The sequence below is a fragment of the Macaca nemestrina genome, chromosome X, assembly GCF_043159975.1.
Source record: "Macaca nemestrina isolate mMacNem1 chromosome X, mMacNem.hap1, whole genome shotgun sequence".
NCBI classification, from domain to species: Eukaryota; Metazoa; Chordata; class Mammalia; order Primates; family Cercopithecidae; genus Macaca; species Macaca nemestrina.
The window spans coordinates 86193020-86218052 of NC_092145.1; the positions used below are offsets into that span (position 1 = coordinate 86193020).

A 25033-nucleotide genomic window follows, 5' to 3' on the forward strand; every position below is an offset into this window, starting at 1 on the left:
ATAAACTAGAAAATCTAGAAGAAATGGATAAATTCCTGGACACATACTCCCTCCCAAGACTAAACCAGGAAGACATCAAATCCCTGAATAGACCAGTAACAGGTTCTGAAATTGAGGCAATAATTAGTAGCCTACCAATCAAAAAAAGACCAGGACCAGATGGATTCACAGCCGAATTCTACCAGAGGTACAAGGAGGAGCTGGTACCATTCCTTCTGAAACTATTCCAATCAATAGAAAAAGAGGGAATCCTCCCTAACTCATTTTATGAGGCCAACATCATCCTGATACCAAAGCCTGGCAGAGAGACAACAAAAAAAGAGAATTTTAGACCAATATCCCTGACGAACATAGATGCCAAAATCCTCAATAAAATACTGGCAAACCAAATCCAGCAGCACATCAAAAAGTTTATCTATCATGATCAAGTAGGCTTCATCTCTGGGATGCAAGGCTGGTTCAACATATGCAAATCAATATACACAATCCAGCATATAAACAGAACCAAAGACAAAAACCACATGATTATCTCAATAGATGCAGAAAAGACCTTCAACAAAATGCAACAGCCCTTCATGCTAAAAACTCTCAATAAACTAGGTATTGATGGAACATATCTCAAAATAATAAGAGCTATTTATGACAAATCCACAGTCAATATCATACTGAATGGCCAAAAACTGGAAGCATTCGCTTTGAAAACTGGCACAAGACAAGGATGCCCTCTCTCACCATTCCTATTCAACATAGTGTTGGAAGGTCTGACAACGGCAATCAGGCAGGAGAAAGAAATAAAGGGTATTCAATTAGGAAAAGAAGAAGTCAAATTGTCCCTGTTTGCAGATGACATGATTGTATATTTAGAAAACACCATTGTCTCAGTCCAAAATCTCCTTAAGCTGATAAGCAACTTCAGCAAAGTCTCAGGATACAAAATCAATGTGCAAAAATCACAAGCATTCCTATACACCAATAACAGACAAACAGAGAGCCAAATCATGAGTGAACTCCCATTCACAACTGCTCACAAAGAGAATAAAATACCTAGGAATCCAACTTACAAGGGATGTTAAGAATCTCTTCAAGGAGAACTACAAACCACTGCTCAACGAAATGAAAGAGGACACAAACAAATAGAAGAACATTCCATGCTCATGGATAGGAAGAATCAGTATCATGAAAATGGCCATACTGCCCAAGGTAATTTACAGATTCAATGCCATCCCCATCAAGCTACCAATGATTTTCTTCACAGAATTGGAAAAAAACACTCTAAAGTTCATATGGAACCAAAAAAGAGCCCGCATTGCCAAGACAATCCTAAGCCAAAAGAACAAAGCTGGAGGCATCACACGACTTGACTTCAAACTATACTACAATGCTACAGTAAACAAAACAGCATGGTACTGGTACCAAAACAGAGCTATAGACCAATGGCACAGAACAGAGCCCTCAGAAATAATATCACACATCTCCAACCATCTGATCTTTGACAAACCTGACAAAAACAAGAAATGGGGAAAGGATTCCCTATTTAATAAAGGGTGCTGGGAAAACTGGCTAGCCATATGGAGAAAGCTGAAACTGGATCCCTTCCTCATACCTTATACAAAAATTAATTCAAGATGGATTAAAGACTTAAATGTTAGACCTAAATCCATAAAAACCCTAGAAGAAAACCTAGACAATACCATTCAGGACATAGGCATGGGTAAGGACTTCATGTCTAAAACACCAAAAGCAATGGCAACAAAAGCCAAAATTGACAAATGGGATCTAATTAAACTAAAGAGCTTCTGCACAGCAAAAGAAACTACCATCACAGTGAGCAGGCAACCTATAGAATGGGAGAAAATGTTTGCAATCTACTCATCTGACAAAGGGCTAATATCCAGAATCTACAAAGAACTCAAACAAATTTACAAGGAAAAAACACCCCATCAAAAAGTGGGCTAACGATATGAACACACTTCTCAAAATAAGACATTTTGCAGCCAAGAGACACTTGAAAAACTGCTCATCATCACTGGCCATCAGAGAAATGCAAATGAAAACCATAATGAGATACCATCTCACACCAATTAGAATGGCAATCATTAAAAAGTCAGGAAACAACAGATGCTGGAGAGGATGTGGAGAAATAGGAAAGCTTTTACACTGTTGGTGGGACTGCAAACTAGTTCAACCATTGTGGAAGACAGTGTGGCGATCCCTCCAGGATCTAGAACTAGAAATACCATTTGACCTAGCCATCCCATTACTGGGTATATACCCAAAGGATTATAAATCATGCTGCTATAAAGACACATGCACACATATGTTTATTGTGGCACTATTCACAATAGCCAAGACTTGGAACCAACCCAAATGTCCATCAATGATAGACTGGATGAAGAAAATGTGGCACATATACACCACGGAATACTTTGCAGCCATAAAAAAGGGTGAGCCCTACAAAAGTCCCTTTGTAGGGACATGGATGAAGCTGGAAACCATCATTCTCAGCAAACTATCACAAGGACAAAAAAACCAAACACCACATGTTCTCACTCATAGGTGGGAACTGAACAATGAGAACACTTGGACACAGGAAGGGGAACATCATACACTGGAGCCTGTTGTGAGGTGGGGGGAAGGGGGAGGGATAGCATTAGGAGATATACCTAACGTAAATGATGAGTTAATGGATGCAGCACACCAACATGGCACATGTATACATATGTAACAAACTTGCACGTTGTGCACATGTACCCTATGTACCCTAGAACTTAAAGTACAATAAAAAACAAAACAAAAATAAATAAAATTAACATTAAAAACAAAAACAAAAAAAAAACCCAGACCTACAAAGAGACTTATACTCCCACATAATAATAGTGGGAGACTTTAACAACGCACTGTCAATATTAGACAGATCAACAAGACAGAAAATTAACAAGGATATTCAGGACTTGAACTCAGCTCTGGACCAAATGGACCTAACATGCATCTATCCCAAATCAACAGAATCTCTACCCCAAATCAACAATACACACCCCAAATCAACCCAATATGCATCCCAAATCAACAATCTCTCCACCCCAAACCAACAGAATATACATTTTTCTCAGCACCACATCACACTTATTCTAAAATTGACCACATAATTGGAAGTAAAATACTCAACAAATGCAAAAGAATGGAAATCATAACAACAGAATGAAAAGAATGGAAATCATAGTCTCTCAGACCACAGTGCAATCAAATTAGAACTCAGGATTAAGAAACTCACTCAAAACCACACAACTACATGGACATTGAATGACCTGCTCTTGAATGACTACTGGGTAAACAACGAAGTTAAGGCAGAAATAAACAAGTTTTTTGAAATGAATGAGAATAAAGACACAACATACCAGAATCTCTGGGACACAGCTAAAGCAGTGTTTAGAGGGAAATTTATAGTACTAAATGCCCATAGGACAAAGCGAGAAAGATCTAAAACTGACACCCTAACATCACAATTAAAAGAACTAGAGAAGCAAGAGCAAACACATTCAAAAACTAGCAGAAGACAAGAAATAACTAAGATCAGAGCAGAACTGAAGAAGATAGAGACACGAAAAACCCTTCAAAAAAATCAGTGAATACAGGAACTGTTTTTTTGGAAAGATTAACAAAATAGACAACTAGCCAGACTAATAAAGAAGAAAAGAGAGAAGAATCAAATAGACACAATAAAAACTGATAAATGGGAGATAATACTAACCCCACAGAAATACAAACTACCATCAGAGAATACTATAAACACCTCTACACAAATAAACTAGAAAATCTAGAAGAAATGGACAAATTCCTGGACACATACTCCCTCCCAAGACTAAACCAGGAAGACATCAAATCCCTGAATAGACCAATAACAAGTTTTGAAATTGAGGCAGTAATTAATAGCCTACCAACCAAAAAAAGCCCAGGACCAGACAGATTCACAGCTAAATTCTACCAGAGGTACAAAGAGGAGCTGGTACCATTCCTTCTGAAACTATTCCAAACAATAGAAGAAGAGGGAATCCTCCCTAACTCATTTTATGAGGCCAGCATCATCCTGATACCAAAACCTGGCAGAGACACAACAAAAAAAAGAAAATTTCAGGCCAATATCCTTGATGAACATCGATGTGAAAATCTTCAATAAAATACTTGCAAACCAAATCCTGCAGCACATCAAAAACCTTATCCACCAAGATCAACCCGGCTTAATTCCTGGGATGCAAGGCTGGTTCAACATACGCAAATCAATAAACGTAATTCATCATATAAACAGAATCAATGACAAAAACCACATGATTATCTCAATAGATGCAGAAGAGGCCTTTGATAAAATTCAACACCCCTTCATGCTAAAAACTCTCAATAAACTAGGTATTGATGGAACGTATCTCAAAATAATAAGAGCTATTTATGACAAACCCATAGCCAATATCATACTGAATGGGCAAAAGCTGGAAGCATCCGTTTTGAAAACCAGCACAAGACAAGGATGCCCTCTCTCACCACTCCTATTCAACGTAGCGTTGGAAGTTCTGGCCAGGGCGATCATGCAAGAGAAAGAAATAAAGGGTATTCAATTAGGAAATGAGGAAGTCAAATTGTCTCTGTTTGCAGATGACGTGATTGTATATTTAGAAAACACCATCGTCTCAGCCCATAATCTCCTTAAGCTGATAAGCAACTTCAGCAAAGTCTCAGGATACAAAATCAATGTGCAAAAATTACAAGCCTTCCTATATACCAATCATAGACAAACAGAGAGCCAAATCATGAGTGAATTCCCATTCACAATTGCTACAAAGAGAATAAAATACCTAGGAATACAACTTACAAGGGATATGAAGGACCTCTTCAAGGAGAACTACAAACCACTGCTCAAGGAAATAAGACAGAACACAAACAAATGGAAAAACTTTCCTTGTTCATGGATAGGAATAATCAATATCATGAAAATGGCCATACTGCCCAAAGTAGTTTACAGTTTCAATCCTATCCCTGTCAAGCTACCATTGACTTTCTTCATAGAAGTAGAAAAAACTACTTTAAATTTCATATGGAACCAAAAAAGCGCCCATATAGCCAAGACAATCCTAAGCAAAAAGAACAAAGCTGGAGGCATCACTCTATCTGACCTCCAACTATACTACAAGGCTGTAGTAACCAAAACAGCATAGTACTGGTACCAAAACAGATATATAGACCAATGGAACAGAACAGAGACATCAGAAATAATGCCGCCCATCCAAAACCATCTGATCTTTGACAAGCCTGATAAAAACAAGCAATGGGGAAAGGATTCCCTATTTAATAAATGGTGCTGGAAAAACTGGCTAGCCATATGCAGAAAACTGAAACTGGACCCTTTCCTTATACCTTATACAAAAATTAACTCAAGATGGATAAAAGACTTAAATGTAAAACCTAAAACCATAAAAACCCTACAAGAAAACCTAGATAGTACCATTCAGGACACAAGCATAGGCAAAGACTTCATGACTAAAACACCAAAAGCAACGGCAACAAAAGCCAAAATTGACAAATGGGGTCTAATTAAACTAAAGAGCTTCTGCACAGCAAAAGAAACTATTAACAGAGTGAACAGGCAACCTACAGAATGGGAGAAAATTTTTGCAATCTACCCATCTGACAAAGGGCTAATATCCAGAACCTACAAAGAACTTAAACAAATTTACAAGACAAAAATCAAACAACCCCATCAAAAAGTGGGCAAAGGATATGAACAGATACTTCTCAAAAGAAGACATTTATGTGGTCAACAAACATGAAAGCTCATCATCACTGGTCATCAGAGAAATGCAAATCAAAACCACAATGAGATGCCATCTCACGACAGTTAGAATGGCAATCATTAAAAACTCAGGAAACAACAGATGCTGGAGAGGATGTGAAGAAATAGGAACATTTTTACACTGTTACTGGGACTGTAAATTAGTTCAAGCATTGTGGAAGACAGTGTGGCGATTCCTCAAGGATCTAGAACCAGAAATACCATTTGACCCAGTAATCCCATTACTGGGTGATACTATACAGACACATGCACACCTACGTTTATTGCTGTACTGTTCACAATAGCAAAGACTTGGAACCAACCCAAATGCCCATGAATGATAGACTGGATAAAGAAAATATGGCACATGTACACCATGGAATACTATGCACCCATATAAAAGGATAAGTTCATGTCCTTTGCAGGGACATGTATGAAGCTGGAAACCATCATTCTCAGCCAACTACCACATGAACAGAAAACCAAATACCACATGTTCTCATTCATAAGTGGGGGTTGAACAATGAGAACACATAGACACAGGGAGGGGTACGTCACACACCAGGGCCTGTTGGGGGTTGGGGGGCTAGGGGAGGGGTAGCATTAGGAGAAATACCAAATGTAGATGATGGGTTGATGGGTGCAGCAAACCACCATGGCATATGTATACCTATGTAACAAACCTGCATGTTCTGCACATGTGTCCCAGAACTTAAAGTATAATAATAATATAAAAACATATATATATATAGATTTTAGCCAAATAAATAAATGAAAATAATCAGCCGGGTACGGTGGCTCATGTCTATAATCCCAGTACTTTGAGAGGCCAAGGCGGGTGGATCACCTGAAGTCAGGAGTTTGAGAACAGCCTGGCCAACATGGTGAAACCCCATCTCTACTAAAAACACAAAAATTAATCAGGTGTGGTGGCACACAGCTGTAATCCCAGCTACTCCGGAGGCTGAGGCAGGAGAACTGCTTGAACCCAGGAGGTGGAGGTTACAGTGAGCCGAGATAGTGCCACTGCACTCCAGCCTGGGCGACAGAGTGAGACTCCGTCTCAAATACTAATCATCATCATCATCATCACACCTCTGGGAAATCTTTCCTGAATAATCATGTTACCTTGTATAAATCTTCATCTCCCACCTAGAACACCTATTGCCTTTAAGTGCTTTCATGTCGGGCGGCTCTGTTAGATTTTGAACTCCAAGGACAAAGACCATGCCTAAAATTATGCCTGACACATAGTTTGTGATTAATGTTTGCTGAATTAAAGTTGCTCTCTCCTATGATTCTACTTCGTGATCACCTGTGAGCCTGGATACTGGATAACTAAGTAAATATAATTACATGTATGGTAATTATGAGATTCTCAGTGAGAGAATGAGGGACTGTCCCCATGGGAAAAGCACCCAAGCTTAATATACAGTCTTTGGAATATCAATTCTGGCTCTCTCAGATCTTTGTTGGATTACTTGTTAGCTTTCAACCATGTTCCAGAGCAATGAGATGTTACTACACTTAAAAATATTAAGCAGTCTGTCTATCCATTAAAGCAGAAGCTAGTGAACACTTCTAAATTTAAGCTGGAATCTTAAGAGAACTTTAGGAATGTAAAAACAATGAGCACATAGCATTCATTATCATTGCTATAGGCCCTTCCTAGTCTTTAGCAAAATGTTCTACTGAAGCAGAAAAGTGCTACATAATGATGCTTACAATCTACACTGAAAGGCAGTATAGTACAGTTCTTAAAGGTTCATGACTGCCTGGTTTGCAATTTGACTCTCTTACTCACTAGTAATGCAACCTAGGGCAAGCTGCCGAACTTCTCTGTAACTGTTCTTCATCTATAAGATGGGACTAATAATAGTATTTCTTAAACGGTGCCTGGCCTTTGATAAGCAATAAATAAATGTTATTATTTTTATTTTAATTACTTTGTCAGGAAAAGATCCCAGTCATTTCACAAGTCACCTAATGCCTTTTATATACCAGGACTGGGCTAAATGTAGTGTAATCCACTCTCCCAACCTTTTTTTTTTTTTTTTTTTAAAGAAAGAAAAAAGATGTGACTCTCCATACCTTATAAGTCCAGATATCCAACTCAGATAAGATAGACAGCAGCCCCATCATTGCCTACTCAGGGAAGAGGGTTCTATGGATAATACTGTCAAGAATCGTATTACTCACATCTAACTTTGGACTTATACTGCTCCTCATCTGGTCTTCATCTTTAAATCATGTTTTTGTTTGTTCTGTTATTGTGGAAATAAGTATATACTTACCAACTATAGACCAGGCAAACATCACAATCACCACAAAAAGCCGAACCATGAAGTTTACAGGTCCTGGATCAGCCAAAAGTACCAGCCGGCAAATCAGCATTGCTACTGTCAAGGGAAGTATACAGTAACCCAGTACACAGAGGCTCTGAAAAAAAGATCTTAAAAACAAAATACATTAATAAAGATCATAAATACAGCTGATGGGTGTTATGACACAGCTTATTACATAGATTTCTCTATATAATGGACTGTTTCCTCCTTCTTGGTACATAACATCTACATCCTAACATTAATTATTAAGTACATGCTTTTGGCTGGGTGTGGTGGCTTACGCCTGTAATACCAACACTTTGGGAGGCCAAGGTGGGTGGATCACCTGAGGTCAGGAGTTTGAGACCAGCTTGGCCAACATGGTGAAACCCCATCTCTACTAAAAATGCAAAAAAATTAGCCGGGCATTGTGGCGGGTGCCTGTAATCCCAGCTACTCAGGAGGCTGAGGCAGGAAAATCGCTTGAACCCGGGAGGTGGAGGTTGCAGTGAGCTGAGCTCGTGCCACTGCACTCCAGCCTGGGTGACAGAGCAAGACTCCATCTCAAAAAAAAAAAAAAAAAAAAAATTAAGTACATGCTTTAATTTTCTTTCCCTATACTCTTCCTCCTCTCCTCTCAGATCCCTTAAAAGTCAATCATCTAACACCAGATGATCTGCTCTAGTTCCTACAGATATCTTTCTCTGAACCTCTAAGATGGTGGTTCTTAATCCTTTCTAGTTTATATATACTTGAGAATTTTTATTATACTTGAGAATTTGTTGAAAGCTATGGACCACTTGCCCCCCAAAATGTACATACTCTTCTTACACAAAAAAGTCTGCCTATGATTTCAGGGCCTGGAGAGGGTATCTGAAGCTTATTAAAGGACCTCAGATAATTTAAGACAATTTAACTCAACAAGGTTATCTCTGTCCAGTAGTAGTGGTTTTAAGAACACTTCTCTTTGGCCCTTATTTAGTTCGATTTTTCTTTTTAAAAAAATATCAGGGCAGGTATGGTGACTCATGCCTGTAATCCCAGCATTTTGGGAGGCCAAGGTGGGAGGATCACTTGAACCCAGGAGTTCAAAACCAGCCTAGGCAATACAGTGGGACCCCACCTCTACAAAAAAAAATTTTTTTTAAATTAGCCAGGCATAGTAGCACATGCCTGTAGTCCCAGCTACTCAGGATGCTGGGGCAGGAGGATCTCAGCTACTTGGGACGCTGAGCCTGGGAGATAGAGGCTGCAGTAAGTCATGATCACATCAATGTACTCCAGCCTGGGTGACAGACTGAGACCCTGTCTCAAAAAAAAAAAAAAAAAAAAAAAAATCTAACTAGCCTGTCTTCCTTAATCTAAGATATACTACCTGGCAAGGGGGAAAAACAATGCATTTTAATAATACTCACATGTTCCCTCCAAGAAGCTTTGAGTTGAGGGTGATGGTAACTGCACCAAACCAGACAATAACGAACACCTCTGCAAACTGGGGCCCTCCATCTTTTTCACTATCTACAGAGTCTCTTTGCAGCATTCTGAGAAAAGGAAACAGCATAAGAATTGCTTAATCTTTTACTTAGGGCAACACAGTTAAGGCATGGGTTCTCAAACTTTGAATCAGATTGCTGTGCTATAACCTCACCCGAAGATCTGTAATATGTAGGTTGTACTAAAAGGAAAATGACACAAGTATTTGGCAAGGATCCCTTACTGCAAATTCCAAATGCCTCAGGACTACAAGGGGTGCTCCATTTGACCTTGTTGAATTACTGAAGACCTTTTTTTTTAAGCAGTGGTTATAAACTGAAGGGTCAAATGTACCTCACAGATATGAGGTTTTGGGCTTATATAATATTTAAGATGATTTTGAATTTAAGTTGACATTATTTTATTTCACATAAGAATATGAATTTCTAGATCTTCTTGAAAAAACTATTAGACTTTCTAACACCGAGCCTGCATTCCAACACTGCAACAATTAAATGTAGCTGACATAAGTGCAAAGGGCTTACAGTCACCATATCACTACTGCATGCATTTAGGTTACTACTCTAGCCTTTAGACATATCTGAATTTGCAATTCTTGGGTTAAGCTTTCAGTTGAGATATTTAAAAACGGAAATAGGCCAGGTATGGTGGCTCAGCCTGTAATCTCAGCACTTTGGGAGGCCAAGGCAGGCAGATCGCTTGAGGCCAGAAGTTCGAGACCAGCCTGGGCAACATGACGAAACCCCCGTCTCCACAAAAAATAAATTAGCTGGCCGCGGTGGTACACGCCTATAGTTGTAGCTACTAGGAAGGCTGAGCTGGGAGAATCACTTGAGCCTGGGAGGTTGAGGCTACAGTGAGCTGTAATCACACCACCGACTCCGCCTGGGTAACCGAGTGAGACTGCCTCAAAACAAAATAAAAATAATAAACAAAAATGGAAACGGTCTATAAACCTTTTTAGTTGTTGATTTTTAAAAACATCAAAACATACAGATTATTGCTAAAGGGTTTTGCTTTGGAATTGAGTAGTTGAACAACCACTTAACTATTCTTTCTTTGTCTAAGAATTTTACAGATGTAAACTGTTTTGAATATTTGGACTTGGTGTTATTACCAAGAAAAATAGTAATTGTAAGCTCACAACCTCTTCTTATTAAACAGTATAGAGAAGTCACACTGTAAGTCTTTCTTGCCCTGCTATGCTACTTGGCAGTACGCACAGGCTTTTGTATTCTATGCTATGCATATTCCATTCCGAGTCCTGACAACCAGATGCAAAGAATGGCCAGCACTCATCACTTGTTGCCTGGAATCCCTATTGCTTCAGCATGGTATGATGGAAAGAATATTAACTAGCCTGGAAAGCAAGAGACCCAGATACTGATCCTAATTCTGTCACTAGATATGTCACTTGATGTCCTGGGACTCCAGTTTTCTCTGCAACTAAGTGGGGTTAAACTACGTAATCTATAAGGTTAATCTTTCAAAAATATATATATATATGCTCAGGATGTCTAATATAAACCCCTCCATCAAGGCATTAGGCTGCATCCCTTGACATAGTTACTAAAAGCATAAGAAATAGTACTCAACATTATTACCTAAATTAATATATGCTCAATTTAAATTTAAAAAATTAGAGAAGTCAGCAAGAAACTTAGTGAATTTAGACCCACAAAGGGTTAAGCCTGGAAAGGACCCTCAACCATCTCCCTTTACAGATATGGAAGAGGAGACCCAGAGTGACTAGGTGGGAAGAGATGTGTAATGAACCCTAGAGGTACAGAGTAGGTAGTGAGGAAACCTGAGGTTGAATCTCAGGTCTACCACTGATTATGTGATCTTGGTTAAATCCTCAACCTTTGTGAACCTGAGCTTATTTGTCAAAAAAAAAAAAAAAAAAAGAAAAGAAAATAATTTTAATTCTTGCTATGTGGCTAAAGTAAGAGAAAGTATTTCAAAGTTTTCTGCAAACTGGGAAAAATTATACAAACATTGGTTATTAGTAGCCCAAAGTCGCATAGCTAGCTGACAGTAGAGTCAGAATGCGAACTCCGAACTGAATTCCAGGGCAGTATTTTTTTCCCACTCTATCAATGGTTATATTCCTCTCTCTAGTGTAACCTTTCTCTCCTTCCTCTGTCCTCTTCCTTTACATACAACGTGTATGGAAAAGTACAATGCTCTGAAACACGATCTTGCTTTTCACTACTACTTCTGATTTATTCTCATTCTCATTCATATTTTTAGTAAGATTACAGAGAATCACGTTTGCAAACAAAGGGTGCTTAAACCTTAATTCACTTAGTTTAATAACGGGGAGGAACAAGAGACTAAATAAGTAAATAAATATTTGTTGAACAGACATGGCTAAAACAGACTAAAATGTCATTGGTTAAGGAAGGTGAGCCTAATCTCATCATTTTTTAATTGATTTGGAAAGTGACGTTAGAGGCTGAAATACCTAAGGAGTGCAACATGTCCAACAAGTCATACAAGTCCTAAATTAAATATTCAATCAAAATCCCCCACAATTTTGAAAATCCACAAAAAAGTCTAGTCTAGCTCAAAGGACAAAGAAAGAAAATGCAAGTACTTACAATGCGAGTGTCACACAAAGGATCAAAGGGCCCCACAAATCCCCTACGAGACAAGAAAAGACAGAAGCAAAGGTAATATTTTCTATCTTTATTCCAATATCTACCTCTCTCCCTCCTGGAATTCAGACATCAAGGATCTCTTTTCCTGCCTAAGCCTTCCTACCTCTCCTCTCCCACTACCTGCCCTCCCTGTCCCCTAATCCTGAATGCACTTCTTTACATAGACTTTAAGTTTTGTTTACTTCATATCCCACAAATCACCCTTCCCTCCTCCCCATCTACTAAGCCACATACTGGCATCCTATAATTAAAGACCAACGGACAAACAATCAGAAGACCTAGGTTCCCTACCCCATACTCTTAAGAAAAAAGACTATAGCCAAAGCACTTTACCGATCAGAGACTGCATTAGACAAGGCAAGTATAATCATGCTCAGTTCACAAATACAAAAAATGAAGCTGAGAAGGAAATGACTTGCCTAGTTTTATATGTGGAGATGGGACCAGAACCTAGGGCTACTGATTTTTTTTTTTTTTTTTTGAGATGGAGTTTGGCTTTTGTTGCCCAGGCTACAGTGCAATGGCGCAATCTCAGCTCATAGCATCCTCTGCCTCCTGGGTTCAAGCGATTCTCCTGCCTCAGCCTCCCGAGTAGCTGGAATTACAGGCACCCGCCACCATACTTGGCTAATTTTTGTGTTTTTAGTAGAAACAGGGTTTCACCATGTTGGCTAGGATGGTTTTGAACTCCTGACCTCAGGTGATCCGCCTACCTTGGCCTCCCAAAGTGCTGGGGTTACAGACGTGAGCCACCGCACCTGGCCTGATTCTTTTTTTTTTTTTTTTTGAGACAGGGCCTCACTCTGTTGCCCAGGCTAGAATGCAGTGGTGCGATTGTGGCTCACTGCAGCCTTAACCTCCCAGGCTCAGGTGATCCTCCTACCTCAGCCTCCTGAGTAGTTGGGACTACAGGCACATGCTACCACACCCAGCTAATTTGTATTTTTTGTAAAGACGGAGTTTCGCCGTGTTGCCCAGGCTAGTCTTAAACTCCTGGCCTCAAGTGATCCACTCGCCTCAGCCTCGCAAAGTGCTGGGATTACAGGCATGAGCCACAACACCCAGCCTGGTCTTTTGATTCTTAGACCAAAGTTGTTGCCACTCTGTCGTACTGCTTCCCTTTTATAATTAGTATACTGAATTAATATAGAGTTGCTGTTCTTCTAGGTAAAAAAACAGCCCAGTATTGGTAATTTCACAAGGTTAAACTTTAGCAAATAACATATGAAAGCTTTCTGAAAACTGCAAAAGGCTATGAAGGCTCTGCCAGCATCAGGTCTAGCAAACATGGTCCTCAATCAAAAGCTGCAGGCTGGGTGCGGTGGCTCATGCTTGTAATCCTAGCACTTTGGGAGGCTGAGGCGGGTAGATGGCCTCAGCTCAGGAGTTTGAGACCTGCCTGGGCAACATGATGAAATCCCATCTCTATTAAATACAAAATATTCACTGGGCATGGTGGCACGTGCCTGTAATCCCAGCTACTCGGGAGGCTGAGGCATGGGAATTGCTTGAACCCAGGTGGCAGAGGTTGCAGTGAGCCAAGATCGTGCCACTGCACTCCAGCCTGGGTGACAGTGCAAGACTCCGTCTCCAAAACAAACAAACCAACAAAAATAGCTACCGAGTGATTTGGTCAGGTTCGGTAGCTCATGCCTATAATCCCAGCACTTTGGGAAGCTGAGGCGGGAAGACCACTTAAGGTCAGGAGTTTGAGACGAGCCTGGCCAACATGGTGAAACCCCGTCTCTAACTAAAAATACAAAAAAATGAGCCAGTTGTGGTGGCACATACCAGTTATCTCAGCTACTCGGGAGGCTGAGGCAGGAGAATCACTCAAACCCAGGAGGCAGAGGTTGCAGTGAGCCAAGATCACAACCTCTACTCACTACACTCCAGCCTGGGTGACAGAGCAAGACTCTGTCTCAAAAAAACAAACAAAATAAGCTTCTGAGTGATTTGTATGCCAACAGTTCAGTAGCACACAGCTTAGAGCACAATTACCTTCCTCAATTCATTCCAAAAAGGCACATATCCCACATCTAACTTTAACCTCACATGTATATAACCTTACCCAAGAGACATACGCAAAGTTATATACTTAATATTATTTATTTTTTAATTATATAAGTAATTTTGACACCATTGTGGAAAGTTTGGAAAAGACATAAAAAACCATAATCCTACCACTTCTAATAAAACTGCTGCTAATTTCATTAATTTTTTTTTTAATTGCTCAACTTAAAAACTGAATTCAAGTGTACTGTCATGTGCCACATAATGACATTTTGGTCAATGACAGTGGTCCCATAAGATTATAATGGAGCTAAAAAATTCCTATCACCTAGTGACATCCAGTACAACACATTACTCACGTGTCTGTGGTGATGCTGGTATAAACAAACCTACTATGTTGCCAGTCATATAAAAATATAGCACAATTATGTACACTACATAATACTCTACTTGATAGTGATAAAAAATGACTATGCTACTGTGGGTTAAGTGTTTACTATGCTATACTTTTCATTGTTACGTTGAAGCATACTTCTACCTAAAAAGTTCAGCCTGAGTAACAGAGCAAGACCCTGTCTCTAAAAACACGTGTTTTTTTGTTTGTTTGTTTTTTCTTTATTTGCTTTGTTTTGATTCCCTCTTTTCACCCAGGCTGGAGTGCAATGGCGCAATCTTGGCTCACTGCAACCTCCACCTCCCGGGTTCAAGCGATTCTCCCGCCTCAGCCTCCCGAGTAGTTAGGACTACAGGCGCCTGCCACCACACTCAGCTAATTTTTGTATTTGTAATAGAGACAGGGTTTCACCATGTTGGCCAGGCTGACCTGGAACTCCTGACCTCAGGTGTTCCACCCACCTTGGCCTGCCAAAGTGCTGGGATTAGAAGCGTGAACCATCGTGCCCGGACAAAAAAATTTTTAAAAATTAGCTGGGCATGCTGGCACAGGCTCCAGGCATGGGAGCCTGAGGTGGGAGAATGGCTTGAGCCTAGAAATTTGAGGCCGTAGTGAGTTATAATCACGCCACTACATTCCAGCCTGAGTGACACAGCAAGATCATGTCTCTAAAAAAAGAAAAAAGTTAACCATAACACAGTCTCAGGCAGGTCCTTCGGGAGATATTCCAGAAGAAGGCATTGTTATAATTGAAGATGGCAGTTTCATGCGTGTTCATGCCCCAGAAGACCTTCCAATAGGACAGATAGAGGTGGAGGACAATTGTACTGATGATCCAATTCTGATCCTGTGAAGGCCTAGACCAATGTGTTTGCGTTTGTCTTAGTTTTTAACAAAAAAGTTGAAAAAATAAAACATTGGCTGGGCACAGTGGCTCCTACCTGTAATCCCAGCACTTTAGGAGGCTGAGGTGGGCAGACTGCTTGAGGCCGGGAGTTTGAGACAAGCCTGGGCAACATAGGGAGACCCCCATCTCTACAAAATATTTAAAAACTAGCCAGGCGTGGTGGCACATGCCTACAGTACCAGCTACTCAGGAGACTGTGGCAGAAGGACTGCTTGAGCCCAGGAGTTTGAGGCTGCAGTGAGCTATGATTATGCCATTGCATCTCAGCCTTGGTAACAGAGTGAGACGCTGTCTGTTTTGACAGAACTCTGATAAAGAAAGCAGTCATCAGACTAAATGATAGGCTTCAAAATGAAACTGTCAATAAAGGTACTAATAATTTGTTAAATGTTTATGGGTATTTACTATTATATTAACATTTAGGCCAGGGGTGGTGGCTCTCGCCTGTAATCCCAGCACTCTGGGAGGCCAAGGCAGGTGGACCATTTCAGGTCAGCAGTTCGAGACCAGCCTGGCCAACATGGCAAAATCCATCTCTACTAACAATACAAAAATTAGCTGGATGTGGTGGCGGGCACCTGTAATCCCAGCTATTCCAGAGGCTGAGGCAGAAGAATCGCTTGAACCCTGGAGGCAGAGGTTGCAGTAAGCTGAGATTGTGCCATTGCACTCCAGCCTGGGCAACAGAGCAAGACTCCATCTCAAAAAACTAACAAACAAAAATTTAAACATTTGCCTTTCCCTTGGAGATCATTAATTCTTTATGTGTCAGCAGCTTCCAGGAATATTATGCAATATATGTAAATATTACAAATTAGCAGCCTCCAGAAATGCATTTTGTAGTAACCACTAGAGCATTTTTAAAAATTTATATGGGCCGGGCGCAGTGGCTCAAGCCTGTAATGCCAGCACTTTGGGAGGCCGAGACGGGTGGATCACGAGGTCAGGAGATTGAGACCATCCTGGCTAACATGGTGAAACCCCGTCTCTACTAAAAATATAAAAAACTAGCCAGGCGAGGTGGCGGGCGCCTGTAGTCCCAGCCACTCGGGAGGCTGAGGTAGGAGAATGGCGTGAACCCGGGAGGCGGAGCTTGCAGTGAGCTGAGATCCGGCCACTGCACTCCAGCCTGGGCGACAGAGCGAGACTCCGTCTCAAAAAAAATAAAAAATAAATTAAAAAAAATATTTATATGTATGCTATATATATATATATATATTTTTTTTTTTTTTTTTTTTTTGAGACAGGTCTCGCTCTATCACCCAGGCTAGGGTGCAGTGGCGCAGTCATGACTCACTACAGCCTTGATCTCCTGGGCTCAAGCAATCCTCCCACCTCAGCCTCCCAAGTAGCTAGGACTACAGGCATGCGCTATCAGGCTTGGTTAGTTTTTTAATTTTTAGTAGAAATGAGGTCTTGCCATGTTGCCCAGGCTGGTCTCAAACCCCTGAGTTCAAACAATCCTCCTGCTTCAGCCTCCCAAGTGCTGGTATTACACATATGAGCCACCATGCCTGGACACTGTATATTTATTGATGAGGTATATTTATTGATGCGGGCAATATAATAAGCAAAATCTTTCAGTCTCTGAGATTCCAATCTAAATTTTTAATTTCTGCCTGTAATCCTAGCACTTTGGGAGGCTGAGGCAGGTGGATCACCTGAGGTCGGGAGTTGGAGACCAGCCTGGCCAACATGGTGAAACCCGTCTCTACTAAAAATACAAAAATATTAGCTGGGCGTGGTGGCAGGCACCTTTAATCTCAGCTACTCAGGAGGCTGAGGCATGAAAATTACTTGAACCCAGGGGGCGGAGGTTGCAGTGAGCCAAGATCACACCACGGCACTCCAGCCTGGGAGTCAGAGTGAGACTCTGTCTCAAAAAAAATAAAAATAAAAATAAAATAAAATAAATGTTTAATTTCTGCCAGAAGTTTGATTTATATATCATTTACATATTTTTTTCATCCTACAAAATGATGTCAGTTTTATTACCACAGAGCCTTTGCCTTATAAAGTACTCATGATAAGGCACGGTGAGATAGATTAAGCAAACCCTTAAAAACTTCATATACTTACAATCTCTCAAAAGAGTATTACTTTTCCTTGGGTACAAAACATGCATGAATTTTTTCCCAACAGCTTTTAGATCACGCATCTGAAAAACAGAAACAACCTGTTGTATTGTGATGACCAAGGTTGTCAGCAGCCTTACTTAATTTGCTAAAATTTCTTTTATTTCAATCTCCTGTGAACTCTTCATTGAATTTTGCAGATAATTCCAGTTCAACTCCTTCACTACACAAACAAACCAGAGAGGTAGGGTATGCTTTTTCTATTAACTCCTTAAGCCAACTTTTAACACTTTTCCACATCTTTTTTGATCTGTTCTGTTTTGATGTTGAAAACAAATCCATAAAAAAGAAACACAGCCCTCCCAATAGGCTGCTTGAAGAAACTAAAACAATTGCACTATAAAAAGCTGCTCTACAAAACACAGTATGTGACATTCAGTTCATAGAAGATGAGGTCTCAAGGGTCAATTAGCCTGCTCTCTAGCTACCACATTCTTTGCAATATATGAAATAAATTTCTAACATTCCCAATTTAATTGGTAAACAAATCCTAGAAGCCAGATTAAAAAAAAAAATCACGAAACTGGAGGAAGGGTTCAGTAATACAAATACAACCTCTCAAAGTACCACTGAGCTAATTCTGTTTTAGTTTTTTCACCTAGAACTTTATCCATGTTATTAAACACTTTGTAAACATAATTTTTAATAGTTGTTTAGCATCCCATCACAAAGATATAACATAATTTACCTAACCAATACCTCATCTATGGTTCATTTATTTCTAGCTTTCCCCTATTACAAAGAATGCTATAATAAACATCTTTGTATATTGATACTTTTATGTTGAAAATTTTTGTTTTACATTTTAAAACTTTCCTTATACTATATTTGGAGAAGTTTGATAATATATTGGTTTAAAAAGATTTGGACATTTTAAGTTTTTTTTTTTTTTTTTTTGAGACGGAGTCTCGCTCTGTTGCCCAGGCCAGAGTACAGTGGTGTGATCTCCGCTCACTGCAACCTCCACCTCCCAGGTTCAAGCGATTCTCCTGCCTCAGTCTCCCAAGCAGCTGGGATTACAGGCGTGCGCCACCATGTCCGGCTAATTTTTGTATTTTTAGTAGAGATGGGGTTTCACCATGTGGGTCAGGTTGGTCTTGAACTCCTGAACTCAGGTGATCCGCCCGCCTTGGCCTCCCAAAGGGCTGAGATTACAGGCGCGAGTCACCACACCTTGCGGTTTTAAGATTCTTAATATGCATTATAACCAAACTGTTCTCCAAAAAGGCTGTACCAAATTATTCTCTAGAATAAAATATTAAACTTCAGTATATAAAACATATTCAAAACCAGTGAACCAAATGAAAATATTGCAAAGTACTATCAGTTACTTAGTCCCAGGATACTGAACAGAAGTTCTCTCAACTAGTCTAACTTACGATTGTATTGCGAACAGATTCATTTAATGTGGAGCTGTCAAACTCCCGGATGCGAGATTTCATAGGAATGGTGATTTCTCCTTCTACAGGGATGTCTTGTGAGATGGATATATCTGAAAGGCCTGCAAACTGAGAGGAGTCATGGGAAAAAAAGTAAGCCTGTAATAAACTGTAGCATTCCTCATATATATCATCATTTCCTAGAGAGTTGGGACCATGTATTTTGTAGGGTTTTACATAGGAAAGTAGGTGTTAGCTCAACAGACATTACACAATGCAGTTAACAATAATTCTCAAATTTATTTCTTTAAAGATTAAACATAATGAAAAAACTAAAGTAAATGTCATAGACACCTTCTTGCCCACCAACATTTAGCATAAAATCTTCACATGGCACAAGCTAGCAAAATTGAGATAATAATTGTAAAGTTATTAAAAAGTGACCTTTTAGCAATCACTGTCTTAGAATGGCTGCATTTCTGTTGCACTTCTGCTCCCTAGCAGGCTCTAGTGGCCTCTGCTGGCTAAAAATGAGCATTACATGAACCATAAAGGCAAGTGGGAGGAAAAGGGAAATAGCAAAATATACCTTGATTACACTCTTTATAGGTTACCTGGCAATCACAGAGCAAATACAATTTTCAAAGTGAATAAGGAATGTGAACTTTTAAATTCATACTCATCTGCTAAATTTTATTACAACCGAAACTCGAATCTACAAATTCCTAAGAAAATAGAGGCAATGCCTTCTCATACAGTTTTTGGACCAGTAGGCACAACTTTTAGTGGGCAACAGTTGCAGACAGAGGAAACACAAGACAGTATACTGCAATTTTAGAAAGAATGAGGATGTTCACAGAATTTGTAAAGGGTTGGGTGCGGTGGCTCATGCCTGTAATCCCAGCACTTTGGGAGGCCAAGGTGAGCAGATCACCTGAGGTCGGGAATTTGAGACCAGCCTGACCAACATGGAGAAATCCCATCTCTACTAAAAATACAAAATTAGCTGGGCATGGTGGCGCATGCCTGTAATCCAAGCTACTCGGGAGGCTGAGGCAGGAGAATCGCTTGAACCCAGGAGGTGAAGGTTGCGGTGAGCCGAGATCACACCATTGCACTCCAGCCTGTGCACCAAGAACAAAACTCCGTCATAAATAAATAAATAAATAAATAAATAAATAAATAAAATGAAATAAAATAAATTTCTTAACCACATTCATATTTCTTAACTATAAGAAACATTCCATAGAATTTTTTTTTAAGGTTTCCTATAGAGGAAAGAAAGGAATAGGATAGAGCAGACAGGGAGAGAAACTAGGCTTTTTTCAATACATATTGTTCGTATAAATGACTTGCAATCATATAAACAGTTCACACAATTATGAAACAAAATTAAAATTTGAAGGAAGCAATCCCTGAAACTGAGAGAAAAATTAAACCAATGAAACTACCACGTACTGAAATAAACACACAACCACAAAGATAGCACCTATTTCAAGTGACTATATAACACTGTAATTTGACTTCTGACTAAGATCTAGGAAGCTGGAAAGACCATTCCCCAAGGAGAACAATGAGAAAAGGCTAGATACTTTACTTTATCATAACTTTCCCTGAATTCATCTGAGACCTGAGTTGTAGGGAGACCAAGTAGCCTGGATGAAATCTAAAGAACGCCAGGTGCTTCCACGAAGAGACATCAGCAGGTGGCTCAACGGTAGCAAAGCATGAGGAGAAGACAATGCTGCACACCACACCACACAGATGGGTGAGAATTCAACCAAAATTTTAAATAAATTGCTAAAGTCCAAGTATGGACTAGCACAGGAGTACAGAACCCCTAGAAGCAACAGACTCAAGGGGAGTTCACACCCTCTTGCAGGCTCTTCTCTAGAAAAAAGCCCCTAGAGAGAAAGAGCCTTAAAGCCACTTGGACAAAAACAAGTTGCTTTCAGAACACAGGCAACAACTCACTGAAGCTGGTGAAAGGGAAAAGGAAAAGCTCTCTACTACTAAGGGATGGACAAGAAACCATCCTGGGCCCAGACCGTTAAGAGTTTCCTTCAGCTAGGAGGGGGACAGGATCACTAAGAAAGTGCCACCCAGGAGACCCAGGGACACACGGTATGCCTAAGGCAGAGACTAGACTATGACAACAAAGAATCCCCTTTCCCTGGCCCCTATCACCAGGCTAGCAAGTATGGAGCAATAAACAACAGCAGTCTACTGCTGGAGGAAGGGCTAGAGCTTAGAAAGAGACTCACCATGAGATGCAAGGGCAAAGACAGAAGCTGAGTATAGAACATGAACATTAATAAAAACATTGGGGCTGGGTGCAGTGGCTCATGCCTGTAATCCCAACACTGGGAGGCTGAGGTAGGAGAATTGCTTGAGGCCAGGAGTTTGAGACTAGTCTGGGTAATATAGTGAGACCCCCATCTCTACAAAAAAAGGTTTTTAAAAAATTAGTTGGGCATGGTGGCATGCAACTGTGGTCCCAGCTACTGACGAGGCTAAAGTGGGAGGATCACTTGAGCCCAGGAGGTCAAGGCTGCAGTAAGCTATGATCACGCCATTGCACTCCAGCCTGGGTAACAGAGTGAGACGCTGTCTCAAAAAAAACCAAACCAAAACAACAACAAAAAACAAAACACTGGGACAACATAGCACCCCTACCCCTAAACACAAGGTAACAGCAGAGGAATCTGAAGCTGGTGATGCACTGAAGGTACCCATAGCAACAACGAAAAAAGAACAAATGAAGCTCAACTCCTGACTAGACTGACTTAACCCCTACTGACTGACAACTCAGTAGCAGAGGTGTGCCACTTCTGGCAGTGTATACATGATGTCTAGCGTTCAATATCAATAACAAATTATCTCCCCCATATTCACATGAAAAAACAACCCACTATGAGACAAAGCAATCAACAAAACCAGACTCTGAGATGACCAAGATGTTAGAATTATCAGAAAAGAAATTTAAGATTATTATGTTTAATATGCAAAAGGCTCTAGTAGAAAAGGTACATGCATGAATGGTGATGAATTTCTGCAAAGAGATGGAAACTGTAAGAATCAGATGGCAATGCGAGAAATACATGAACATAGTAACAGATGAAGGATGCCTTTGCCAGCCTTATCAGTTAACTCAATACCAAAGATTTCAGAGCTAGGTCAGTCAAAATTATCCAAACTAAAACAAAAAGAGAAGAGTAAAAGAACAAAAGATAAAAGAATAGAGTATGTAGGAACTATGGGAAAACATTAAATGGTCTTATTATGTAAATAATTGGAATCCCAGAAGAATAGAAAGATAACGGCTCTGAAGAGATATAGGCCAACTGCAGTGGCTGACGCCTGTAATCCTAGCACTTTGGTAGGCCGAGGCAGACAGAATGCTTGAGCCCACGAATTCCAGACCAGCCTGGGCAACATGGTGAAACTCCATCTCTACAAAAAAATATTTAAAAATTAGCCAGGAGTGGTGGCACACACCTGTAGTCCCAGTTACTTGGGAGGCTATGGTGGGAGGATCACCTGAGCCCAGGAGTTCAAGGCTTGCAGAGCCCAAGATCATGCCACTGAACTCCAGAGACTCTGTCTCAAAAAAAAAAAAAAAAAAAAGAATAGCTGAAAATTTTCCAAAAATAATGAGATATGAAAGGACAGATGCAAGCTTAAGAGAACCCCAATCAAGATGAATACCAAACTACAAAATGAAAAAATCCACAAACCTAGACACAAACTACTGAAAACCAAAGAAAGAGAAAATCTTGAAAGTAGCCAAAGAGAAAGGCATTGCATTCATAGGAACAAAGATAAGAATTATAATAAAAGGCCGGGCATGGTGGCTCACGCCTGTAATCCCAGCATTTTGGGAGGCTGAGGTAGGCAGATCACCTGAGGTCAGGAGTTCAAGACCAGCCTGGCCAACATGGTGAAATCCCATCTCTACTAAAAATACATAAAAATTAGCTGGGCATGGTGGCAGGTGCCTGTAATCCCTGCTACTTGGGAGGCTGAGACAGGAGAATCACTTGAACTCGGCAGGCGGAGGTTGCAGTGAGCCAAGATCACACCACTGCACTCCAGCTTAAGTGACAGGGTAGGACTCCACCGCAAAAAAAAAAAAAAAAAAAAAAAAAAAAAAAAAAATAGGCATCTCTAACAAAATATAAACAAACAAATAAAGAAAGACATCTCACCAGAAACTATGCAAACCAAAAGAAAATGGAGGGACACTTCTGGAGGGCTAAAAGAATAAAACTATTAACACAGAATTCTAAACCCAGCAATACCTATTAAAAACAAAGGCAAAGTAAAAACGTTTTTCAGACAAGCAAAAGCTAAAATATATTCTACAAGAAATGCTAAAGGAAGTTCTTCAGAAAGAAGGAATATGTATCAGAAGGAAACTTGGATTTACATAAATAAATGATCTCCTAAAGTGGTTAAAATGAAGGCAAATATGACATTTCTTCCTATTTTTAATTATTCTAAAAGATAATTGCCTAAAGCAGGGGTCACCAACTTTCTGTAAAGGGTCAAACAGTAAATATTTCAGGTTTTAAGAGCCATATGGTTTCTGCTGCAACTGCTGAACTTTGCATTGTAGCATGAAAGCAGCTAAAGATAACACACAAATAAATAAGTGTAGCTCTGTTCCCAGAAAACTATACTTAGAAAAACAGGCAGTGGGCCAATTTTTAAATTATAAAAATATAATTTAGGAGATAATTGGAAATTTGAACCCTAATAAGATATATTAAGAAATTATTAATTTTTACACGCATTATTATTGTGGTTATGTTCTCTCTAAAAGCAGAATTCTAATTTGGGAACTGTGGCACACCTATAGTTCCAGCTAGTTGGGAGACTGAGGTGAGAGTGTCCCTTGAGGCCAGAAGTTGAAGGCTGTGGGTGCTACGATCATGACTGTGAACAGCCACTGCACTCCAGCCTGGGCAACATAGCAAGATGACAACTCTAAAATAATACAAAATCAGAAAAAAAAAAATCCTTATTTATTTATTTATTTATTTATTCGCAACAAGGTCTTGCTCTGTCATCCAGGTTGGATTGCAGTAACATGATCATAGCTTACAGCAGCCTCAATCTCCCAGGCTCAAGCAATTGTCCCATCTCAGCCTTTCAAGTAGCTGGGACTGTAAGTGGTGCCACCACACCAGGCTAGTTTTTAAATTTTTGGTAGAAACAGGGTTTTGTCATGTTGCCCAGGTTGATCTCGAACCTCTGGGCTCAAGCAATCTGCCCATCTCGGCCTCCCAAAGTGCTGGGATTACAGGTATGAGCCACCGTGCCCAGCCAGAATCCTTATCTTTTAGAGATACATACCACATATTTACTAATGTAATGATGCCTGAGATTTGCCTCAAAATAATACAGAAAGTAGGTAGGGCTGTAGAAGAAAGAAGATTCATCGTAAGTAGATAATTGTTGAAGGTGTATATGGGGATCCAATTTACCTTTTTTTTTTTTTTTTTGAAATGGAGTCTCACTCTGTTGCCCAGGCTAGAGTGCAGTGGTGTGATCTCAGCTCACTGCAGCCTCTGCCTACAGGGTTCAAGCAATTCTCCTGCCCCAACTGCCTTAGTAGCTGGGACTACAGGTGCACACTACCATGCAAGCTATTTCTTCTTTTTTTTGTATTTTTAGTAGAGATAGGGTTTCACCATGTTGGCCAGGCTGGTCTCAAACTCCTGGCCTCAAGTGATCTGTCCACCTCAGCCTCCCAAAGTGTTGGGATTACAGGCATGAGCCACTGCACCCAGCCTGGATCCCGATTTAAACAAACACCAAAAAGGACTTTATCTTTTTAGAAAATTGCGAGGTGAACGGATAGTTTTGTTATGTATGATAACAAAGAAAACGTCCTTACCTGT

The 25033-nt window shown here is 40.0% G+C and overlaps 1 protein-coding gene across 2 annotated transcripts in view; it reads right to left on the reverse strand.

Moving 5' to 3' along the window:
- LOC105476686 (Yip1 domain family member 6) overlaps positions 1-25033 on the reverse strand; it is a 42241-nt gene that overhangs the window by 10036 nt on the left and 7172 nt on the right. For both annotated transcript variants that reach the window (XM_011732835.3, XM_011732838.2), the window contains exons 2-6: positions 19128-19256; positions 17693-17771; positions 12240-12282; positions 9558-9683; positions 8113-8270 (exon numbers count right to left, since the gene is read on the reverse strand). In XM_011732835.3, coding sequence (XP_011731137.1) covers positions 8113-8270; positions 9558-9683; positions 12240-12282; positions 17693-17771; positions 19128-19256 — 535 coding nt within the window. The remainder of the gene's footprint in view (positions 1-8112; positions 8271-9557; positions 9684-12239; positions 12283-17692; positions 17772-19127; positions 19257-25033) is intronic.